General features: G+C 41.7%; 1 protein-coding gene across 2 annotated transcripts in view; it reads left to right on the top strand.

Annotated features, from left to right (window-relative positions):
• The window catches only part of STYXL1 (serine/threonine/tyrosine interacting like 1), a 48280-nt gene that overhangs the window by 4951 nt on the left and 24382 nt on the right, over window positions 1-18947 (top strand). For both annotated transcript variants that reach the window (XM_077296280.1, XM_077296281.1), the window contains 5 exons: window positions 529-590; window positions 1049-1148; window positions 10169-10302; window positions 10696-10841; window positions 12111-12202. In XM_077296280.1, coding sequence (XP_077152395.1) covers window positions 529-590; window positions 1049-1148; window positions 10169-10302; window positions 10696-10841; window positions 12111-12202 — 534 coding nt within the window. The remainder of the gene's footprint in view (window positions 1-528; window positions 591-1048; window positions 1149-10168; window positions 10303-10695; window positions 10842-12110; window positions 12203-18947) is intronic.

The raw sequence follows: 18947 nt of genomic DNA, 5'->3' as shown, positions 1-18947 counted from the left end.
CCTTTCCATTCCCCCTGGTACGCAACACACATCAGATTTGGCTAGACTGCAAAAAGCAACAAATGCCACCAGGGTATCCGCTGTATAAGATTGTTCATTTACAGTCCGACTCAACGCGCAAAAAAATGGTTCAAGTTTTTGGCTTTAAAATATCCCTTTTATCAAGCAAAATTGGATACAACACCAGCTCCTGTCCTCCAGTATTGTAGGATTATTCACTGTTATTTGGCCCATAGTCGCAATATCCAATGCGCCTTGCATTTCCATAAACCCTTTCCAAGGGTGCCATTCCTTGGACCACATTTGGTATGTACCGAACACTGTATATGGGAATACACCACTGCACCTGCCTTTTTTAGAGATGCTCTGATTCACTCATCCAGTTGTCACAATTTGGTCATTGTCTTTCTACTTGAGTATGTTGCTGCTTCTGTTTTATATTGTTCGGTCCCCATACTGCGTGCATTTTGTGGCAGCACATCCCGTTTCAGTAATCTTTCTCAATAGTAGTTTCTTTTCATCTTCTAGATGCACGTTCAAAGAGAGAGTACAATGAGAGCCACATTATTACTGCAAGGAGAGCTAAGCAGGTACTGTCATACGATGCGATGAGGCAGAATGCCCATGTACAGCCGTCCTCCTTGTACTGTAGGGTACGAGATATATGGATTTATATATGAATACTGGATATATGAATTCTGTTGTAGATATTAATCTCTATTCATTTTCTTTATAATTGCATAAAAATTACGGTACATTCCCCCCCCTTTGCCCCACATAAGTCACATTTTGGCTCTTGGGCTGTAATCAATAGTAAATTGTATAGTAGAAGTGTGCTGACAGCTTATACAGAAGATATCTAGAGGACATATATAAAGCTGCACTTAATTTGAACTTTTCGGTTTGGCTTCTCCTACCCAGCTATAAGAAATAAGAAGTTCGTCCTTATGCTCACAGACATATCATGTATTTGTTTTGTACAGTGCCAGATTGGCCACCATGTAAAGTCATTGAGGCTCCATGCCTTCTTTTATTTTCCTTTCTTTAGAATGAAGACAAGGTTTTCTTGTTACCAGAGTCTATAGAGTTGGACTGTATGAAGTACTGTGTAGTATATGATAGTCGAACTGATTCTTTGGATGGTGAAGGTAAGAGATTCATATTCAGATTAGAATTTCTATAAAATAGCAGGAATGGAGTTAAAGAGAGTCTGTCATCAGATTTCACAATTGAAAATGACATACATTATTAAATAGAGCTTTTGGACCTGATAGGTCTGGTGTACTTACTTTGACAATGCCTCCTTCATATTAAAATGACGATTGAGCTGGGCTCATTTTATTATCAGCACTAAACAGCCATTCTGGCATGGATTTCTAAAGTAAATCCACTATATTCATCAGGTCTAAAAGATCTATTACAGTGGCATATAAAAGTTTGGGCACCCCTGGTCAAAATTACTGTTATTGTGAACAGTTAACCAGGTTGAACATGAAATGATCTCTAAAAGGCCAAAGGTTAAAGATGACATAGGAAAATGGGTCAATGTAAAACTTTTGGCACTCTTGGAAATTTGTGTTCTCAGGTAACCAAGGTTTCAGGCCTTAATTAGCCTGTTAGGGTTATGTCTTGTTCTCCATCATTGTTCGGAAAGGCCAGGTGATGCCAATTTCACAGTGTTATAAAAAACAAGCCTCTTCTAACCTTGTGACAAAAAACAGCAGCCACGGGTTCTTCTAAGCAGCCTCCTAGCACTCTGAAAATGTTGGAGGCCCACAATGCAGGAGAAGGCTATAAAAAGATAGCAAAGTGTTTTCAGGTTGCCTTTTCGTCAGTTTGAAATGTAAGTAAGAAATGGCAATTAACAGGAACAGTGGAGGTCAAGATAAGGTCTGGAAGCCCAAGCAAAATTTTAGTGCGAGCCAAATCAGAACCCCCGTTTGACTGTAAAAGACTTTCAGAAAGATTTAGCAGACTCTGGAGTCATGGTACATTGGTCTACTGCTAAGAGACACCCGCACAAATATGGCCTTCATGGAAGAGTCATCAGAAGAAAACCTCTCCTGTGTCCTCACCATAAAATTCTGTGTCAGAAGTATGCAAAAGTACATCTATACAAGCCTGATGCATTTTGAAAACAAGTCCTGTGGACCAATGAGGTTAAAATAGAACTCTTTGGCCACAATGATCAAAGGTATGTGTGGACAAAAAAGGATACGCAATTTCAGGAAAAGATCATCTTGCCCACCATTAATTATGGGGGTGGATCAATTATACTTCGGGGTTGTGTTGCAGCCAATGGCATGGAGAACATTTCACAGGTAGAGGAAAGAATGGACTCATTGAAATTTCAACAAATTCTTGATGCAAACATAACACCATATGTAAAAAAGCTGAAGTTTTGGGACCTACTCTGGGCTGGTGATTAACTGGTCTAAATCAGTGCTGATGCCATTAGATGAGAAGGGGGGGGGTCAGGTTGTCAATCCACGTTGTCAATCCACGTTGCTCTGGACTGCAACAGGTATTTAAATATTTGGGAGTGATAGTCTCACCTAGCCCGCTAGATTGTGAAAAATTAAATTTAGCCCCAATCCTCACTAAGGCTGGTTTCACATTTACGTTTTTTGCCGCTGCGCTTTACCGCAAAAAAATGCATGCCTTTTTTTTCCTATACTTAACATTAAAAACGCATGCGTTTTTTTTGCATGCGTTTTGGCGCGTTTGAGAACGCATGCGTTTTTTCCATGCTTGCGTTTTGTTGCGGAAATGCAACATATAGTAATTTCTAGAGGCATTTTTTTGCCGAAAATGACGTCGAGCGTGGGAAAAAGTTCCCAGGCTCGAGGTCATATGAGGACATCCAGCAGAGGGCGCATCACGGCGACTGAAGGTAACTATAGGTCATTGACCTACATTACCTTCATTCCCTGGGGTTTACAGGCACGAGCACAGCTGCATTATAGCAGAGCTCCTGCCTGTAAAATATTTTAACCCCTTCAGATGGATTTACATCGTGGGACGTTACAGATCTACGGAAGGTATGTATATTGTTGGTTTATTATTTTTAATTTGTTACAGAACGATGGTCTTCAGGTGGATTGAGAGAGCAATAAAATATTACAACAACCTGTGTGTTTATTTCATTAAAATACTTTGCAATATTGTGTGTGTTTTTTTTAACCATTTCATACAATTGGATTAATAATGGATAGGTGTCATAATTGACGCCTCTCCATTATTAATCTGGCTTAATGTCACCTTACAATAGCAAGGTGACATTAACCCTTCATTACCCCATATCCCACCGCTACACGGGAGTGGGAAGAGAGTGGCCAAGTGCCAGAATAGGCGCATCTTCCAGATGTGCCTTTTCTGGGGTGGCTGGGGGCAGATGTTTTTAGCCAGGGGGGGCGAATAACCGTGGACCCTCTCCAGGCTATTAATATCTGCCCTCAGTCACTGGCTTTACCACTCTGGCGGAGAAAATTGCGTGGGAGCCCACGCCAATTTTTTCCGCGATTTAACCCTTAAATTTAATAGCTACAGCGCCGAAATTTTGCACATACACACTACTAACATTAGTAGTGTGGAATATGCAAAAAAAAGGGGGATATGAGATGGTTTACTATATGTAAACCATGTCTCATATCATGTCGGGTTTAGGCAGGAGAAATGAAAAGCCGGCAATCGGCTTTTCTGCTGTATCGCGCTGAAGTAAATATTAATAAATATATGTATATATATATATATATATATGTGTGTGTGTCTCAATGATATATATATATATATATATATATATATATATATATATATATATATATATATATATATATATATATATATATATATATATATATATAAAACGAAACCCGACTTTGCCAAAAGTCGGCGACTTTTGAAATTGGCCAATCTGTTTCGCTCAACCCTAATTTTGATGATAGGCAGCTGTCACACACTTCTCAGCATGCGTTTCAAAAACGCAAACGCAGGAAAAAACGCATGTAAACGCGGCAAAACGCCGCCTTTTTTTTATTTTTTACCGCATGCAAAAACGCATGCGTCTAAAAAACGCAGCGTTTGCACGCGTGTACATGCGTTTTTTCACCACCTGCGTTTGCGTTAAAAACGCTGCGTTTTTAAACGCAAATGTGAAACTAGCCTAAGTTTACATGGAAAAGGGATGCATGGTTTAAACTTCCTTTATCAGTTGTGGGGAGAGCCAATTTAATTAAAATGATATGGATGCCCCAGCTGCTGTATCTTCTTCACAATTCACCGATATGGATCCCTTTTAGGTTCTTTCGGGCTATTGAAGGGGTGTTTATAGCTCTGCTTTGGAGAGGTGGAACAGTCCAAATCAGACGGGCGGGGGGGTTAGGGGTTAGTGGCTCCTAACCTGTGGGTCTATTTCTTGGCAGCCCAGGCTCAATGTTTTGGGATGGGAGGATACAGGTAAAATTTATTAAAGGATCTCTTGCGGTGGGGGGTAAATAGCTGATCTTTATATGAAGCACTAGAGGGTAACAAATACAAATCTTCTCAAAAAATCTTACCACATTATCGTTAATTCACAAAATATGGTGGAAAATAAGAGACCTGCAACAAATAGAGAGTTGCTCACAATTTGCATCAATATGGGACACTGCATGGTTAGTTAGGCTATGTGCACACCTTGTGGATTTGTTGCTGATCCGCAGCTTTTTTCTGCGTGGAATTGCACAAAATTCGCAAAGGATTGCTCAAGCAAGGTTAGTCAATGGGAATCCAGAATTGGTATGCACATGCTGCGGAAAATTCAATCCTGATTCGCAGTGTTTTACTTTCCGCAGCATGTCAATTCTTTTGCGAATTTGCAGCATTTCTGCACCCATTGACTTCCACTGAGTCAGTCAAATCAGCAGCAAAAACCCAGGTGTAAAAAGATTTGCGTATTTGTTGCAGATTTGCTGCCTAAAACGCTGCGATTTGTCAAAGGGAAATTGTGTCAGAAGGAGGAGGAGTGTATGGGCAGAGAATATGTGTCAGAAGGAGGAGGAGTGTATGGGCGGAGAATATGTGTGAGAAGAGAATGTGGGGGCGGAGAATATGTGCGTGTCTGTCTGCGGGTGTCTGTGTGTGCATTTGTCTGCGAGTGTCTGTGTGTTCATCTCTCTGTGCGTCTGTCTGAGGGTGTCTGTGGGTATCTGTCTGTGTGTGTACCCAGGCATCGTTTGATGGTACTACTACTCCCATTCGGCTATGTGTTTTGTCACATACAACAGTGACAGCATAAGCCGATGATGGGAGCATAGTGTCATCATCCGGCGCCTGTGTTGTAAAAAAAAAATCAAAACATTTACATATTCACATACACAATACATACTCACCGAACACCTAATCCCGACTCCTGCGTCTCCTGCAAGCAATCAAAAATAATAAAACAACATATACTCACCTTTCCGCAGTAGTCCATTTAATACCGAGTGTCCCACGTCTAGCTCACCCGGCCGCCGGTGATACACTGACAGGAGGTGATCGCTCTCCTCAGTGTATCCCTGAACTGCAGTGAGAGTTCACCGGAGTTCATCAGCTGATCAGCTCCGGTGCTCTCACTTACAGCACCGCTGCGTGGGAAAGTTCTCATGCAGTGGTGCCGTAAGTGAGAGCACTGGAGCTGATGAACTCCTTTAAACTCTCATGGCGATTCAGTGATACACTGCGGGAGCGATTACCTCCTGTCCCCTGACTCCTGGAGTTAGCAGCTGCAGTCCCAGGTTCTGCTCAGGAGTGGTACCTGGCGTCTACCTGCAGCTCATTCTGTCGCCATCATCAGGGGCTCCAGTGAACACCATGGTAGTCGCTTAGTTATGCTCCTTTCTGGGTAGGCCCGGACCTGTGGCACATTGGATCCTCAAATCCAGATGCTCCATGACTGGGAGTGTTGAGTCCTTCTCCGTCCCTGGCTTCCTGGATGTAGGGATCCAAGTAAATGACACGCAGCACAAAGGTTGTGTGTTCATAAACAGGGGCAGCCCTGAAACACGCCTGCCTCACTGGGCGCTGCCCCTTCTTTATATAGTAAAAAGTTAGGCATTTACAGACATGCGCACAAGCGCTCATATTTCACAATCACTTACAAAGCAAATCTATACTAGTGAAAAGTTACAACATCTGGTATGTGGGTGAAAGGCTACAATATCAAGGAGAAATGCGCGCGTGATTACTTCCATAAAAGGAAATGTCAAGTTTGCTCAAGTTTCCTGTTGTAAACCAGATTTCTCAGGAGGAAGACAAGATGGATTCTTTGGTTTAGTCTGATCTCCACAGGAGTAACAGTCTGCTCGGCCCAGCCTTGGCCACCGCAACATAAACACATGTCAAAATCCACAATAGACTACCTCAAAAAGGCGCAAGCTGAAGGTTTTACAATGGAAGGCCCTCACAGTCCCCTGATCTGAACATCATTGAAAATCTGTAGCTAGACCTCAAAATAGCAGTGCATGCAAGACAACCCAGGAATCTCATTGAGCTGGAAGAATCTTCCAAGAAAGAATGGATGAAAATCCCTGAAACAAGAATTGAAAGACTCTTGGCTGGCTACAAAAAAAGCATTTACAAGCTGAGATACTTGCAAAAGAGGATGCTACTAGGTGCTAACCATGCAGGTTTCCCAAAATTTTGCATCTGCCCATTTTCCTCTTTGTAATATTTAAAATGTAAAAGGTGAAAATATTTTTTTTCATTTTTGCCTGAAATACAAAGGAAATGTGTCATCTTTAACTTCAGGCCTTTTAGACATAATTTCATCTTCAACTTGGCTAACAGTTCACACTAAGGCTATGTGCACACGTCAGGATTTTCTGCAGAATTTTCCTGAACAAAACCGAACTTTTTCTGCAGGAAATCCGCATGCGTTTTTTGGGCGTTTTTTTCCCGAGCTTCCCAATGCATTAAATAGCGGCAAAAACACGAAAATACGCAAAATTAATGAACATGCTGCATTTTTTTCACGGAAAAAAAACGCATCATGTGCACAAAAATGGTGGGATGCTTATGTATGCGTTTTTTCCACGGAAAACGGCCGAAAAATCCTGAACGTGTGCACATAGCCTAACAGTAATTTTGACCAGGGGCGCCCAAACTTTTACATGCCACTGGAAATAATGAAATAAGAAGAAACAAAGTCCAGCTCACCATATCGACATTCCCGAAGGCTCGGAGCACGGAACCGCTGTGTCAGAATCCAATTACTGCAGTCTTTCAGTACAGTAACCAATTTAATTCTATTAAGAAAATAATAAACAATAATCTGATTATTCTTAAAGAGGACCCTGATATAGCTGAAATTCTGAGAAATGGATGTAGAATTGTGTCCAGAAAGGCACCTTCTTTGGGCTCCAGTCTCTCACCGAGCTCCCTAAGTATTCCTCATGCTCAGCCTTCTCATTGGCTCAGCACGAAAGGCTTTCATAAATGTGGTGCTGTGGCATGTAAAACGTGCAAATTTGCGTGGAAATGTTGTAATTTCACTGATGCCATCAACCAGAACACTTACCCCATCAAAACATTTCTTAATTGTAACACCAAAAATGTAGTATATATCATGGAATGCACAGCTTGTCATCTTAAATATGTTGGGAGCACTATACGTTCTCTTAAAACACGAATCCGCGAACATATCTATGATGTTGAGAAGATTAATGCTAACAGAAACACATCACAAGTTTCACAACATTTTATTAGTTGCCATTAGTCTAACCTTGAGTCACTCAAAATTTATGCAACTGAAAAAATAAATAGACCATTCAGAGGAGGAGACACTGAAGCGACTCTGAGAAACAGAGAAATATGGTGGATTTTTAAACTCGGAACTAGAATTCCACATGGTTTAAACAAAAGGAAGGACTTAATGCTTTTTTATTAACATGTTGACAGTTTAGTGCTAATGCAGTTCTCCTCCCTATATTAAAGGGAACCTATCACCCCGTTTTTTTCGGTATGAGATAAAAATACTGTTAAATATGGCCTGAGCTGTGCATTACAATAGTGTAGTTTGTGGACCCCGATTCCCCACCTATGCTGCCGAAATACGTTACCAAAGTAGTCATTTTCGCCTGTCAATCAGGCTGGTCAGGTCGGATGGGCGTGGCTTCTTCCCCCAGATATTGCGTAGTTTTCCGTTGGTGGCGTAGTGGTGTGCGCATGTCCAACGTCCCCAATCCTGCACGGGGGGGTGAAAATAGCAGCGATGTCCGTTATTCCATTGGTGGTCGGTGGGCGCGGCCATCTTCCTTTGGCCGCGCGTGCGCAGAAGCGGCGCTCTGCTGGCCGCGGCTTCAGGAAAATGGCCGCCGCGATCTCCATCTGCGCACGCGCGGCATCCCGCGGCCATTTTCCTGAAGCCGCGGCCAGCAGAGCGCCGCTTCTGCGCACGCGCGGCCAAAGGAAGATGGCCGCGCCCACCGACCACCAATGGAATAACGGACATCGCTGCTATTTTCACCCCCCCGTGCAGGATTGGGGACCTTGGACATGCGCACACCACTACGCCACCAACGGAAAACTACGCAATATCTGGGGGAAGAAGCCACGCCCATCCGACCTGACCAGCCTGATTGACAGGCGAAAATGACTACTTTGGTAACGTATTTCGGCAGCATAGGTGGGGAATCGGGGTCCACAAACTACACTATTGTAATGCACAGCTCAGGCCCTATTTAACAGTATTTTTATCTCATACCGAAAAAAACGAGGTGATAGGTTCCCTTTAAGTTATCGACTATGTGAATTATATTCTTTATATTCTTTGTATAGTTCCTGTTCATTATTCACATAATAATATAATTTAATAATATTTTTTCTACAAATAAATAGCCACTGACATGCCCTCTTGTTCCTCCGTGTTTAGTGACTGCGTTGATAAAATTATTATGGCGTCTGTAGCCGTGCTTTAATCCATGTTGACAAAGAGAGTCTCTAATTTATGACAACCCCGTGTGTGACTGTTTTACAACTACTTACCAGCCTGTAACATTCCTGAGGTGATTCTGGCACTAAAAAGCTTGTAGCTCCGTTGATTACGAGTCTCATATGTACTCTATATCTCCGAATAGAAATAACACTCGCTGACTCTCACAAAAGTTCGTGTCCCTCTTTAAACAGTATTCCCTGCATTTAATTAAATCTTTCTTAACGAATTTAATTCCTATTAGTGATCAATATTGATGTATTCCCAGTGATATATGCCCCTTTGCTCCTTTTTGTTTAATGACTGCGTTAACACCATTATGGTGTTTGCAGCGGTGCTTTAAATCTATCCCGACAACGAGAGTCTCTAATTTATGATGACCTCGTGTGTGACTGTTTTGCATTTACAATTAATTACGAACCTACAACATTCCTGAGGTGATTCTGGTACCAAAAAAAGCTTGTAGCTCCGTTGATGATGGTTCCCATATGTACTCCACACCTCCGAATGGAGAAAATATTTGCCGACACTCACTAAAGTTCGTGTCCCTCTTCAAATAGCATTCTTTGCATTTAATTAAATTTTTACTAAACTTTCTATAATAAATTTAATTCCCATCAGGGATCAATATTAATGCACTTCTGCTGACGCATTATATATTATATATATTCTGTTTAATATTTGTGACTTCACAGGGTACATTTAATTATGATTACTACATTGGCATTTTTTGTAGTTTTAATCACATAAATTGTAACTTTATATATAGTCCTACATTGATCTATTTATTATATGTGGTTCTTTCTATTCTGTTTCTTTTTGTCACTTTGTATTTCTCTATTTAGCTAGAACATTTGTCTTGATCTTAAAATAATGCTTGTCTTGTTTTCGTGCTCATGTGTTTTTTGTGAAACTGATTTACTTAATTGATTACAACACCGGTGTGTCGACCGGATATCAGTATATAAGCACTAAGCATGACATGTACCAAGTATCATGATTAAGGGTGCTTTGTCACCAGATACGCGTTGATCTTGGTTTTTAATGTGCTGATGTTTTATCCTTACACGCTATTTTGAAGTGAAATAAAGTTATGGATTTTTCACTGCATCGTTGAGCTGGATTTTCTCCTTCACTGGAATTAATGCATGCTGTTTGAATTTTGAAATCTGTTAACTGATCCACTATAAATATTTTGCCATTGAAATCTCTTCTCAGGTCCAGCTATACAATGTGCCAAGGTCGTGTCACAAATCACTCATCTCCCAGTGCTGGTGCTGAAAGGGGGATATGAGAAATTTTCTGGCTATTACCATTTCTTTCGGTCTCAAAAAGTGTTTTGGATGCCACAGGTAACTGCTTTTTAGTACTAGGCACAGCCTGCAATGTACTTATTAGAAAGCAGAATACAGAATGTTTTTAAAAGACTTTGCCCAATTTGGTTGAATCTCAAGGTGGGAATACATTGGACTATCTACATTGGTTATTCCTGTTTTCAAGTACCGTAAATGTAATTAAACAATATTGTTTTTATTTTCTGGTGGTTGGAAAGTTTCACTGATGAACAGCTCTTCTCTGCTCCAGATTTAGGGGCAGACAGTGCCCTATAGTTTATTAATATGCAAGTAGTTGGGATGTAATAGATGGGATAGACACCTCGGAATGCCGCTGCCTGCCTCTATACTGTGCATAGCATCTAGCATTCTCTTAAGCAATTGACATTATATTGTTTGCTTTTCCTAAAGGAAATTGATGAATTTCAGCCGTACCCCATTGAAATCATCCCAGGTTTGTTATACATGGGTAATCTGCTACAAGCAAATGACGGACACATACAAAAGGATCTCAAGATCAAATCTCACGTTAACGTCTCGCTAGAGTCTACAAATCTGTAAGTAATAGTTGAAAAAGAGAGCGTTGGCACCCTAATATTGTAATAACAAAACTCCCCCTAATCATTCTCCATCCAACTCCCCAAGCCATAACATGATTATCATAATGGAAGAGCCCCCTTTACAGTAAAGACAAGTTCATAGACCAATAAAGCATGTATATCCACAGTCAACTCGACGCGTTTCCCCGCTAGAATGAGGTTCATCAGGAGTATGCATACATGTTGAAAGGACTACGTAGCTCCTCATGTGATGATGTATGGAAAAAGATAAAGTTCTCAGCACATAGGGTGAGTCCCCTCTGGATGTGGTGCTTGATCAGGGTGCCAACTTTCGCTGTCAGGCAGAGTCAGTACAGGGACAAGTATACCATAGCCCTGGCCTGTATTTTACATTGGACCATTTTTCCTTCCCCCTGTTTTTTGTATTTATTGGTACATCCCCATAGTGGATCCTTTTTCCGGATAATAATCTTCCACCTTCCCTTACAAGGCTTTCTCAGGATTAGAAGGGACAGTGGACGGTGAGCCGGGGCGCCATTTGCGCAGGAATAGGGTGCCAACCTCCACTGATAGGTAGGGTGCATTTACTGTAGATGTAGAGTAGGATGGGGCACCTCCTGTGGCCTTTCCTATCTAGCTTTTTTCTTATTATATTTGGTGATGGTAATCGTTTTTTTTGCACCAGCTGGATATTTTACATTAGTAATAAAAGTTATCTTTTAATATAGTGTAGTATATTTCAGTGGGGTTTCTTTCTGTGACTAAGTTGAAAATGTAAATGTTACAGGTCTCAGAATTTCTTGAACCATACTATGTTTTATTCTTTTTTATTTTAAGGGCTTTTTTTTTTTTTAAAGCAATAAAATATATATATATATATATATATATATATATATATATATATATATATATATATATATATATATATATATATATAAAAAACCTCTATAAATGTGTTATTACCATAATTATACAGAATTATTAGTGCATTTTATAAATTGCATAGTAACAGCAAAAGTACAACTTGCTTACAGAGTACAAGCTTGTATACAGCAAGAGGTTAATCCACGTGAAACAAGGTTTTAAAAAAATTAAAAATGGCTGAGGAGAAAAGAGACCCCACACGTGAGGCCTGCTAGGGCTCAGTGGGCAGCCCACTCCCCAGACTTTCCTGGATGGATTCTTCTCTGCTTTCTCCACTTCAACCCATTTCACATTCACATTTTGTCTTTATTTCGACATTTGCTTTGACCTTGTATTTTTCAGTTTGTTGCCAAGTGAAGTATTACTGATTCCAGTGCAAGATTCATGCAACTCCGACCTTCTGCAATTCTTTCCAAGTGCTTGTCAATTTATAGGTAACTATGACTGGTAATCTAGAAAAAGCAGTGAAGTATGTCGATGCAGTCTCCTTTTTTCTAAAGCAGCCTATATACACTGCTCAAAAAAATAAAGGGAACACTAAAATCACACATCCTAGATATCACTGAATGAAATATTCCAGTTGTAAATCTTTATTCATTACACAGTGGAATGTGTTGAGAACAATAAAACCTAAAAATGATCAACATAAATCACAACTAATATCCCACAGAGGTCTGGAGTTGGAATGATGCTCAAAATCAAAGTGGGAAATGAAGTTACAGGCTGATCCAACTTCAGTGGAAATGCCTCAAGACAAGGAAATGATGCTCAGTAGTGTGTGTGGCCTTCACGTGCCTGTATGACCTCCCTACAACGCCTGGGCATGCTCCTGATCAGGCAGCGGATGGTCTCCTGAGGGATCTTCTCCCAGACCTGGACTAAAGAATCCGCCAACTCCTGGACAGTCTGTGGTGCAACGTGACGTTGGTGGATGGTGCGAGACATGATGTCCCAGATGTGTTCAATCGGATTCAGGTCTGGGGAATGGACAGGCCAGTCCATAGCTTCAATGTCTTCATCTTGAAGGAACTGCTGACACACTCCAGCCACATGACGTCTGGCATTGTCCTGCATTAGGAGGCACCCAGGGCCAACCGCACCAGCATATGGTCTCACAAGGGGTCTGAGAATCTCATCTCAGTACCTAATGGCAGTCAGGCTACCTCTGGCGAGCACATGGAGGGCTGTGTGGCCCTCCAGAGAAATGCCACCCCACACTATTACTGACCTACTGCCAAACCGGTCATGCTGAATGATGTTGCAGGCAGCAGATCGCTCTCCACAGCGTCTCCAGACTCTGTCATGTCTGTAACATGTGCTCAGTGTGAACCTGCTTTCATCTATAAAGAGCACAGGGCGCCAGTGGCGAATTTGCCAATCCTGGTGTTCTGTGGCAAATGCCAAGCGTCCTCCACAGTGTTGGGCTGTGAGCATAACCCCCATCTGTGGACGTCGGGGACTCAGACCATCCTCATGGAGTCGGTTTCTAACCGTTTGTGCAGACACATGCTCATTTGTGGCCTGCTGGAGGTCATTTTGCAGGGCTCTGGCAGCGCTTCTCCTGTTCCTTCTCCTGTTCTTCCCTGCACAAAGGCTGAGGTAGCGGTCCTGCTGCTGGGTTGTTGCCCTACTATGGCCCCCTCCACGTCTCCTGGCCTGTCTTCTGGTAGCGCCTCCAGCCTCTGGACACTACGCTGACAGACACAGCAAACCTTCTTGCCACAGCTCGCATTGATGTGCCATCCTGGATGAGCTGCATTACCTGAGCCACTTGTGTGGGTTGTAGAGTCAGTCTCATGCTACCACGAGTGTGAAAGTACAACCAACATTCAAAAGTGACCAAAGCATCAACCAGAAAGCATTGGTACTCAGATGTGGTCTGTGGTCCCCACCTGCAGAACCACTCCTTTATTGAGTGTGTCTTGATAATTTCAATAATTTCCATCTGTTGGCTATTCAATTTGCACAACAGCATGTGAAATTGATTGTCAAACAGTGTTGCTTCCTAAGCGGACAGTTTGATTTCACAGAAGTTTGATTATCTTGGAGTTATATTCTGTTGTTTAACCCCTTAATCCCATATGACGTACTATCCCGTCAAGGTGACCTGGGACTTAATTCCCAGTGACGGGATAGTACGTCATAGCGATCGGCCGCGCTCACAGGGGGAGCGCGGCCGAGTGTCAGCTGCCTATCGCAGCTGACATCCGGCACTATGTGCCAGGAGTGGGTCACAGACCGCCCCCGGCACATTAACCCCCGGCACACCGCGATCAAACATGATCGTGGTGTACCGGCGGTACAGGGAAGCATCGCGCAGGGAGGGGGCTCCCTGCGGGCTTCCCTGAGACGATCGGTACAAGGGAATGTACTCACCTTGTACCGAGTGTCTCCTCCCTGCAGGCACCGGATCCAAAATGGCCGCGGGGCTGCATCCGGGTCCTGCAGGGAGTACTTCCGGGTGCCGTGCAGGCGCTGGTAAGCCTGCAGCGATGTGAGTGAGATCGCCGATCTGATAGTTTGCATAGCACTCTATCAGATCGGCGATCCGTGATGTCCCCCCCTGGGACAAAGTAAAAAAGTAAAAAAAAAATAAAAAAAAAATTCCTAAATAAAGAAAAAAATATATATATATTATTCCCATAAATACATTTCTTTATCTAAAAAAAACAAAAAAAAACAGTAAAAGTACACATATTCAGTATCGCCGCGTCCGTAACGACCCAACCTATAAAACTGTCCCACTAGTTAACCTCTTCAGTGAACACCGTAAGAAAAAAAAAAAAAAACGAGCCAAAAAACAACGCTTTATTATCATACCGCCGAACAAAAAGTGAAATAACACGCGATCAAAAAGACGGATATAAATAACCATGGTACCACTGAAAACGTCATCTTGTCCCGCAAAAAACGAGCCACCATATAGCATCATAACCAAAAAAATAAAAAGTTATAGTCCTCAGAATAAAGCGATGCCAAAATAATTATTTTTTCTATAAAATAGCTTTTATCGTATAAAAGCGTCAAAACATAAAAAAATGATATAAATGAGATATCGCTGTAATCGTACTGACCCGACGACTAAAACTGCTTTATCAATTTTACCAAACGTGGAATGGTATAAACGCCTCCCCCAAAAGAAATTCATGAATAGCTGGTTTTTGGTTATTCTGCCTCACAAAAATCGGAATAAAAAGTGATCAAAAACTGTCACATGTCCGAAAATGTTACCAATAAAAACGTCAACTCGTCCCACAAAAAACAAGACCTCACATGACTCTGTGGACCAAAATACGGAAAAATTATAGGTCTCAAAATGTGGAGACGCAAAAACTTTTTTGCTATAAAAAGCGTCTTTTAGTGTGTGAACAGCTGCCAATCATAAAAATCCGATATAAAAAACGCTATAAAAGTAAATCAAACCCCCCTTCATCACCCCCTTAGTTAGGGAAAAATAATAAAATTAAAAAAATGTATTTATTTCCATTTTCCCATTAGGGCTAGGGTTAGGGTTAGGGCTATGGTTAGGGCTAGGGTTAGGGTTAGAGTTAGGGTTGGGGCTAGGGTTGGAGCTAAAGTTAGGGTTGGGGCTAAAGTTAGGATTTGGATTACATTTACGGTTGGGATTAGGGTTGGGATTAGAATTAGGGGTGTGTCAGGGTTAGGGGTGTGGTTAGGGTTACCATTGGGATTAGGGTTAGGGGTGTGTTTGGATTAGTTTCAGGTAGAATTGGGGAGTTTCCACTGTTCAGGCACATCAGGGGCTCTCCAAACGCGACATGGCGTCCGATCTCAATTCCAGACAATTCTGCGTTGAAAAAGTAAAACAGTGCTCCTTCCCTTCTGAGCTCTCCCGTGCGCCCAAACAGGGGTTTACCCCAATATATGGGGCATCAGCGTCAAATTGGACAACAACTTTTGGGGTCCAAGTTCTCTTGTTATCTCTGGGAAAATAAAAATTTGGGGGGCTAAAAATCATTTTTGTGGGAAAAAAAGGATTTTTTATTTTCACAGCACTGCGTTGTAAACTTATATATAAACAGGGGGCGTCAGTAAATTGCCATATGCCACGACTCAATAGCACATAATATATACAGGAGAAACACAAGTCAAAAAAATGGCTAAGAAGATGAAAAGTACCATGAAATTGTATTTTATTTAGAATCCATTAAAAACACATCATATGCAATAATATGCAAAAGTGTCAAAATAGTGATTAGTGACTACATACAAGGTGCATCAGATGTTCCAGGAACCATGAACGGGGCATTAAATAACATATTATTGCGGTGCTTTATAGTCTATATGCATGTGCAAACTAGCACTTGGGGTAGTTTCCAGGACCTGGACGGACGGTTACAGACATTCATGGGTAAATAACCTTTTGTACACTATATATACATTTAATTTTGCGTATAGTTGGGATGCGATGTGCGGCTGATATAGCGAGGGTGCACCATTGATATAGTTATACCTTTTTGCACATCGCAACCAAGTTTTTTGACTTGTGTTTCTACTGCGTTGTAAACTGTAGTGAAACACTTGGGGGTTCAAAGTTCTCACAACACATCTAGATAAGTTCCTTGGGATGTCTAGTTTCCAATATGGGGTCACTTATGGGGGGTTTATACTGTTTGGGTACATCAGGGGCTCTGCAAATGCAACATGATGCCTGCAGACCAATCCATCTAAGTCTGCTGTTGTGAAATTGGATTTTGGGCTCCCCCGGTGGCCACTGGTGGAATTGAACTTGTGTGCATCATCCCCTCTGTTCACCTGTTCCCATCAGGATGTGGGAGTCGCTATTTAACCTTGCTCCTCTGTCACTTCCATGCCGGTCAACATTGTAATCAGAAGCCTTTCTGTGCATGTTCCTGCTACCAGACAACTTCCAGCTAAGTCGGACTTTTGTCCTTGTTTGTTTCTTGCATTTTGTTCCAGTTCACAGCTGCAGTTTCGTTTCTGTGTCTGGAAAGCTCTTGTGATCTGAAATTGCCATTCTGATGTTATGAGTTAATACTAGAGTCTTAAAGTAATTTCAGGATGGTGTATTGATAGGGTTTTCAGCTGACCATGAAAGTACCCTTTCTGTCTTCCTGCTATCTAGTAAGCGGACCTCGATTTTGCTAAACCTATTTTCATACTACGTTTGTCATTTTCATCTTAAATCACCGCCAATATATGTGGGGGCCTCTGTCTGCCTTTCGGGGAAATTTCTCTAGAGGTGAGCCAGGACTATATTTTCCTCTGCCAGGATTAGTTAGTCCTCCGGCCGGCGCTGGGCGTCTAGGGATAAAACGCAGGCTACGCTACCCGGCTACTGTTAGTTGTGCGGCAGGTTTAGTTCATGGTCAGTTTAAGTTTCCATCCTTCCAAGAGCTAGTTCCTATGTATGCTGGGCTATGTTCTCTTGCCATTGAGAACCATAACAGTCTGCATTCCAAATGGCGCTCCTTCTCTTCTGAGCTCTGCCATGCGCCCAAACAGTGGTTCCCCCCCACATATGGGGTATCAGCGTACTCAGGACAAATTGGACAACAACTTTTGGAGTCCAATTTATCCTGTTACCCTTGTGAAAATACAAAACTGGGGGCTAAAAAATCATTTTTCTGAAAAAAAAAAATAATTTTTATTTTCACGGCTCTGCGTTATAAACTGTAGTGAAACACTTGGGGGTTCAAAGCTCTCAAAACACATCAAGATAAGTTCCTTAGGGGGTCTACTTTCCAAAATGGTGTCACTTGTGGGGGGTTTTAATGTTTAGGCACATCAGGGGCTCTCCAAACGCAACATGGCGTCCCATCTCAATTCCAGTCAATTTTGCATTGAAAAGTCAAATGGCGCTCCTTCCCTTCCGAGCTCTGCTATGCGCCCAAACAGTGGTTTACCCCCACATATGGGGTATCGTTGTACTCAGGACAAATTGCACAACAACTATTGTGATCTAATTTCTTCTCTTACCCTTGGGAAAATAAAAAACTGGGGGCGAAAAGATCATTTTTGTGAAAAAATATGATTTTTTATTTTTACGGCTCTGCATTATAAACTTCTGTGAAGCACTTGGTGGGTCAAAGTGCTCACCACACATCTAGATAAGTTCCTTAAGGGGTCTACTTTCCAAAATGGTGTCACTTGTGGGGGGTTTCAATGTTTAGGCACATCAGGGGCTCTCCAAACGCAACATGGCGTCCCATCTCAATTCTAGTCAATTTTGTATTGAAAAGTCAAATGGCGCTCCTTCGCTTCCGAGCTCTGTCATGTGCCCAAACAGTGGTTTACCCCCACATATGGGGTATCGGCGTACTCAGGACAAATTGTACAACATCTTTTGGGGTCCATTTTCTCCTGTTACCCTTGGTAAAATAAAACAAATTGGAGCTGAAGTAAATTTTGTGTGAAAAAAAGTAAAATGTTCATTTTTATTTAAACATTCCAAAAATTCCTGTGAAACACCTGAAGGGTTAATAAACTTCTTGAATGTGGTTTTGAGCACCTTGAGGGGTGCAGTTTTTAGAATGGTGTCACACTTGGTTATTTTCTATCATATAGACCCCTCAAAATGACTTCAAATGAGATGTGGTCCCTAAAAAAAAATGGTGCTGTAAGGCCTGCCTCACACTGGGCGTAAGACAATACGCCACGTATTATACGTCCATAGTACGGCCGTAATACGGAGAAATGTTCCCAAAATATTGATCCGTAGTCAGGGTGTGGCAGCGTATTTTGCGCATGGCATCCTCCGTATGTAATCCGTATGGCATCCGTACTGCGAGATTTTCGCGCAGGCTTGCAAAACCGACATCTAATGGATTTATGTGCTCAAATGTTCGGGAAAACATATATACAATATATATATATATATATATATATATATATATATATATATATATATATATATATGTCATTGAGACACATACAGTTAGGTCCATATATATTTGGACAGAGACAACATTTTTCTAATTTTGGTTATAGACTTTACCACAATGAATTTTGAACAAAACAATTCAGATGCAGTTGAAGTTCAGACTTTCAGCTTTCGTGTGATGGTATCCACATTAAAATTGGATGAAGGGTTTAGGAGTTTCAGCTCCTTAACATGTGCCACCCTGTTTTTAAAGGGACCAAAAGTAATTGGACAATTGACTCCAAGGCTCTTTCATGGACAGGTGTGGGCAATCC

Source organism: Ranitomeya variabilis, chromosome 3 (assembly GCF_051348905.1).
Source record: "Ranitomeya variabilis isolate aRanVar5 chromosome 3, aRanVar5.hap1, whole genome shotgun sequence".
In the NCBI taxonomy this organism is placed as follows: domain Eukaryota; kingdom Metazoa; phylum Chordata; class Amphibia; order Anura; family Dendrobatidae; genus Ranitomeya; species Ranitomeya variabilis.
This window is presented reverse-complemented; position numbering and strand designations above follow the sequence as displayed.